The sequence below is a fragment of the Anas platyrhynchos genome, chromosome 1, assembly GCF_047663525.1.
Source record: "Anas platyrhynchos isolate ZD024472 breed Pekin duck chromosome 1, IASCAAS_PekinDuck_T2T, whole genome shotgun sequence".
NCBI classification, from domain to species: Eukaryota; Metazoa; Chordata; class Aves; order Anseriformes; family Anatidae; genus Anas; species Anas platyrhynchos.
The window spans coordinates 30,727,527-30,734,159 of record NC_092587.1 but is presented as its reverse complement, the minus strand read 5'-3'; the positions used below and the strand labels follow the sequence as shown (position 1 = coordinate 30,734,159).

Sequence of the window (6,633 nt, the reverse complement as noted above, 5' to 3'; positions counted from 1 at the left end):
GGTGTAAGACGTGGATCAGCAAAGGTCTTGTCACACAGGGCCATGCCTTAAAGCCACGTGCACGTCCCCCTACCACTTGGAGGTTTTACCATGCTGCGTGAAGTCGAACCGTCCCATTGGTGACCCACTTAGGATGTGCAAGCAGCTCAGTCAGGGGGCAAAGCCTAACAGGCTCAACGCTGGAGAGCAGTCCCAGGCATTACATTTAGTAGCATGCAGCAGTCACTGTGTCCATGAGTGTGCCCCAGATACCAGCACTGCAGATGGGCTGCTAGCAGGGAGCTGATCGAGCAAGATCAATCCCCTGGTCTGAATTTCTCTGGAGACTCCATGCTTTTATATCTTTCTCCCCATAGGAATCAGAAATAAGCAGTCTTTGTATTCCCTGTCAAGCATTGCCTTTTTACCAGTGGCTGACACTGCACATTGTAATGTGGCTGGGGTGGGGTTTATCTTCTCCAGAATTAGATAGCTATGATTTAGAGCTAGGTCTCAATAGTCAGTGGGCAGGGGAATCATTTGTCTGACCTATTTACTCATCTAATGTAAGATAAGATAACTCTGCTATAAATGTAGATGCTTCATGTGGTTGCAGGGAAGAGTTGTCTTTGAAAACCATTACCAGTGCTGAATGTGGAGTAGGATGGGGATGAGAGAGAAGTCAAGCAGGCCTTTAATTTTCTACTTTCTGCACTCATCCATTAGCAAGGTCCAGGGCAGGATATACTCCAGGGCACCTGGCATGGCTGCAGTTGGATTAGCAGGTTGGATCCCAACCATCTCAAGGTGTACCTCCTGATGGGAACCCATCTTCAACACTGTGCCTTTCCTGCCATGTAGTTTAATGTCTCCTCCTAGTGGGTATAGAGCACTTGTTACAGACATTTTGTCAGCGTAATTATTCTACTTTCCCACATAACCCTATGTCAGCAGAGCTGCATGTATGCCAGACATTAATCAAGATAACAGACAAGAGTCAAGGTCAACTAAGGTGAAGGAGATGCTTTTCATATGTTTTTTTTTTCAAGACATCTGTTAGAATAGACTTGGTTAATCTGCATCTAGGTTAAGGGGAAGAAAAAAATAAATAAATAACTTTTAAAAAAGCTTATTAGCCTGTCAAGGAAAGAATAGACAGTGGTGCTTGAACATTACTTTTGATTTTCTATTCATGTGGATTTTCATGCTTTCTGTCCTTTCTTTGTTCTTGTGAATAAGAGGAATGCTAAAATGACAAAGCAAAAGAAACTACTGGCAGAAAAGTTAAAGAAAAATTAATCATCTCCGGAAGAAACAGGGAGGGGAAATCTTTCTCTGAAAATGTCTCTGTTCTGTGTGGAAGGCAGGTGGCTGGAAGGCAGGTTAGGACATTGGCACTGCCAATATCCTAACATGGTGAAAATTTTCCACTGGACATTGTATGTAAAGATGGAGCATACACAAGTGCTAAAAGCTATGAAATGCATGCTGCTGCCAACAGAATTTGCTTAATCTATATTGTACTGTCATAACCTGAAAGATTGACATTTAGTGACGTATTTCAATAAACAAAATCTCCAAACAATAGCGTTTGGAACTACTTCAAGATCTTTACCAATATGTATTTAGGTATTACCTGATGTTTGTTATTTTAATTCCAATAGGAAGTGTAACTTAATATAATGATGGGGCAAATCAAGACTGGAAGATCTGGTCTTCAGCCAGATATCTAATATTTAAAGGCATATTTCTTATAATCTTCTGTAGCTAGAGGCTCCAAAGTCTGGAAACAAAGAAGTCTCACAAACAAACAAAAGTTGTTTGAAGAGTGGAAATAATGAAGCCTTTTCTCTTATGGATGTTTGTTCTGTGCCCCATTCTTCCCCTTCTTGCCCAAGCACTGCAGTGATCTCAGTTTTCCTCTGCCAGGAGCAAGGCGAGCTGAGCCCTACCTGGCAGTGAGGTGTTTGCTGGCTGGGCTTCCAGCAGGCCAGACGGAACAGGTAATGCCAGCATCGGCTGCAGACCCTTTTGATGCAAAGTCTAATTTATGTCTCTGCCTTCTACTCAGACTATGAATTTCTTTATGATAGCTGTTTAAGTTGTCCGCCACTCTTCAACAGGTTCAGCATTATTAGCAGGTAGATAGAGAATCAAAACCTTATTTCTCTTGGAGACCAAGAACAAAAATCCAAAACATAGCTAAACAAAACACTTACAACCTCTTTCTTCCCCATGTCTGATGTCTGCTCTAGTTGACTAGACGATCTTGTAGGTGCAGAGCATGAAGGTCTTTTCCAACCTAAACGATTCCGCGATTCTATGAAACACATTCTGCCATCAACACTTCTCATTTGGTATGTCTGAAGGTAAATGCAACCAAGTTCTGCAGTATGATCGTCAGCTTCACCAACAGATAAACTTCTATCATGGTACATTTTCTACAGTTTAGGACACGAAGGTGATCCCTCAAAGGCTATCAGTCTCTCAGCCAGTTATTTTTGGTATGAGCTCTTGGAAATTGTGATTGCACAAAGCACGAATCAATACAAACTTTTCCCATTTCAGGCACTTTTCTTTGTAATATATCTACTGAAGTTGAAAACATGACCTGAAAAAATACTCTGCTTGTTTAACTCTTCCTTCCAAAAATGCTGAAAAGCTCTCAGGAGACTCTCAGCCACTGAAGTCAGGAAAATCCTTCTGTATCACCTATAATAAAACAGCTACCCTTACTCCAGAAAGGCTCATATCTCCTGCAAAATTCACAAGAAGGCAGGGGAGAGATACACAGGACCTCATCCCATCCAGACCTTTACTGTTACAGGTGACATTACTATAAAAATAGAAAGCTCCAATTCAAAAGACAGTTATTATATCTTGAGTAACATTGATACATTTATTTAATTGTAATTTACTTTTCATTCATAAAAAGGACAAAGCACAGTCCTGCTCTACTCTTTTGAAAAAAAAAAAAAAAAAAAAAAAAAAAGGAAGATAAAAATTAACTAAAAAACAGTTCAATATTCATCAGTATCAAATAATAGTAATATCAAGTTTCCTGAAATATAAAGAAACAACAAATATGTCTATCTATATAAACTTTAATTAAGAACCTTGCATTTTAAAGCAGGTGATACATCAGTTAGTTTTTCTTGACAACAATTTGAAACTGAAGATCCCAGTCAAGTCTATACAATTATGTGAAACAATGAAGAACCTTGAACTACCTGATCAGTATGTGAGACCTACCTCATCTGTGCTGCTGATTAAAAAAAAAAAAAAAAAAAAAAAAAAGTGTATTTCCCTCCCAGGTCATTTTCATGCAAAAACTAACCACTGCTGCTTTTTACACGATGTATTAGAAAAGTAAAAGGCAATCATGCATTTGGCAAAAGATTTAGTTGTGGTTGTAGATAATATAAAAATGAGTCATACTGCAAAAGAACCAAACCAAATGAAATACAATAAAACGCATTATTTTTTTTTTTTTTGTACAGAAGGCTTACAGCATATTTGTTATTCATGTATGAAGACAGCTCATTTCTCTTTCAAATAATTATACAATTTACGAAACTCAGTAGTGCTTGACACTTTGACATTCCTCTATAGGGAAGTTGTCACTTTCACCTATTTAAAAAATTTTCATCTTGTAACAAATATTTAAAATTAAACTAAAACAATATTATTGATATTCCTTAATGAAGACTCTACACTTTTACATGTAAATATATAGTACAAAATTATACAAATTAAAGAAAGGGGTGTAAATTATTAATAGACCTACTCTTGCTTCATGTAAATATTATTATTATGGACCTCTACAGTATCAGTTCTAAAAAGATAAAATCTATTTCTAAGTAGCCAGCAAGGTTGTGCTAATAAAATATGATTCAAAGCTTATAATTCTTGAAGCATCAGACATTGCACTATTACTTGAGCCAGCTGATTCAATATCACTGTGTTTCTTCAACATTCACACTCTAATTCCCAGCACACCATGGAAAATGTAAGGAATGTGCATTTCTTTAAAAACAAACAAAACAAAACAAAAAACTACTGAAACACCCTGGATACAGTCAGAACAAAAACATTCTCAATCTCTAATAGAGCTCCCATTTCACAAAGGCCATAGTAAACATTTAAATTCAACTAACAGTTGGGATCTGACTCATGTATTAACACAAAGTTGGATCATTCAGTACTCTACCAAATAGGGGAACAGTCTCAGAACTTTAAAACTCTTATTTACAACACTATGAACATTAGAATAATATCAAATTCTTGAAAAAGCATATAATTCTCCCAAATGTACGCTTCACTACAGGAAGATAACATCTGGTATCTGCAGCATAGAAATGTAAATATATTTTTTTTACTGTGCTACTCTGTTTTTGCCACTTACTGTATATCTTTTTATTTTTTCTATTTTAAATCTTTTCATTTAAAAAATAACATAAGTTTCCTACCATTTCATGGTCCATTTAGCTGATTTTAGCGCGGACTCCATCTTCAGTCTCCTAACTGTTATATTGCTACCTTAATAATAATATAATAATACTAAATCAAAACCAACATATTATGCTGCTTCCCTGAAAGCTGACATTTCACTCCTAAAATCAGGAACAATGACCATAACAGAATTTTCAACAGAATTATTTAAAAAAAAAGAATATGGTAAATCCAGTGTCAGTAAAGTACAGGTAAATTCCTTTAAGTTGAGCATGCTACAAGTGTCTCAGGTATTCTGAATATATTAAAAAAAATCCTTGTAACTGACTTTTATTTCAGGTCCTTCAAATTGTATCCAATAGCCTCAAGAAATATAGCTGTAAAAATAAACAAAATGTTTTTGCTTTGACTGTCTCTCTAAAAACCAGTAATCCCAATAAATGATGATGGGGCCATTCAAAAATATGCAGTACACAAAACATATAGGATAGTACAGACAGACGTAGTACTCTTACATTTATCACATACAATCAACATTTCAATCTCTATTATATTTCACAATTTGTTATTCAAGTTAAAGCACCTACGTATGGTGATTTTACTTTCACTGTACAGCCTATGTTATTGGGTTTTAACACTGTAACTTGCCCCATTGGACCGAATCATGCAACTGTCACAGATCAGCATAAGTGTTTTATAAGGCATATTGGAACAAGTTAAAAATATCTCTTATCCTTTCAAAAGTTGATTTACTTAATGAAGGAGTTCCTGGATGCCTCAGTCCTCTTAAAGTTCATAGGAAATTGGTAGGGTGATTTATTTTAAAGTGTAATTTATTTGGCTTAGGATGGTGCCACAGGAATCGAGAGTCGCAGTCCTCATTTTCAAGGGGAGTTCCTTGCGTTCGGTTGAGGACAAGATAAATCCAGCTACATTCAGAATCCCGAGTAGGCAAGGACACCGAGGGTAGGCAGCACCAGGCCCAGAAGCAGAGTCGGTACTCCAGCAGTGGCACCTGCACATCGAACAGATAACAGCACAGTGTTATTTTACTTCAGCATTACTCTCAGTGTGGAGAAACAACCTTGGATGCAAGCAAGAATGCAGGGTATGAAGGCCAGAAAACCAGCTGGCATATCTCAACACAGCTTCCTACCTGTATGCATAATCTGAAATGGACAAAGAGACTTTCTCAGTACAGCCGAGGACTTGGTCTTTTGTTCTGCAAGAGTTGTTTATGCAGTGTGTTTATACAAGCAGCAAAGCCATTCAGAACACATCAGTGTATTTTGATTTGGATGGTCCAACAAGCCAGGAGGTTATACCAGGAGGTAAAAGGTCAAAATAAATATTTAAACACTTGAAAACAAAATTAATGGAGTCTTTGAAATGTGACAAAGCAAAGAGACACCTTTGGAAATGTTAATGTTATTATGATCAGCAATAATCTGAGAGATGTCAAAGAGCCTGATCCATTTGTTTACCAGCTAGATTACAAAGTCCAGATGGCTGACTTCTAGCAGTGTGGCATTTACACACTGATGTCTGTTAAAGTCACAAGGGTCTTTCTTAAACAAATATTTTAAGACAAAAAATATTAATTGACAGCTTACAAGCTTTACTTGACTTGCTCTGGTAATCAGGCATAAGAATTGCTATTATGTTAAATGTCTTGTGTTGCTGTGGACCAGCTCCTCATCAAGAAGCATGTATGTGACAAAATAACCCAGCCAAATTGATAATGAATGTGAGCCTGGCTGTTAGTCCTGGGGACTGGCCAAAGGTTTTGGAGAATGGGCTATTCTGTCATCCCAGAAAGGTGGGACCTAGCTTACTGTTGCTCACGTTGCTGTTGAACACACACTAAGGAGTTTGCAACTGGTGGCAACAATCCTGAGGCACTGCTGGAACCTACCTGCTGGATGGCTCCTTAGCCAATGTTCCTCTGAATGAGGACAAAAACAGACTGAAAAGGTATCACGTGAAACAAGCAGCACAGATTTCAGCAGGTAGTCCTAATGTAGCTAACGACAAGCACAACACATTAAATTTCAAGCATTCTTTTATAGAAAGTCCCAAAATAGCATTCACATCCTGCACGGCCGCATAAATCACATCATTTTCTCCAACTTTATTCAGGCTTCCAGAAAGACAGATCTGTAGGTTTTATGTAGCTGCCTGAGAAGTATTTGCATCTTTCAG

General features: G+C 37.4%; 1 protein-coding gene across 1 annotated transcript in view; it reads right to left on the bottom strand.

Moving 5' to 3' along the window:
• Window positions 1–2,864: 2,864 nt before the first annotated feature.
• The window catches only part of CNTN1 (contactin 1), a 248,436-nt gene continuing 244,667 nt past the window's right edge, over window positions 2,865–6,633 (bottom strand). The window contains exon 24 of the mRNA XM_027457131.3: window positions 2,865–5,446. Coding sequence (XP_027312932.1) covers window positions 5,367–5,446 — 80 coding nt within the window. The 3' untranslated portion in view covers window positions 2,865–5,366. The remainder of the gene's footprint in view (window positions 5,447–6,633) is intronic.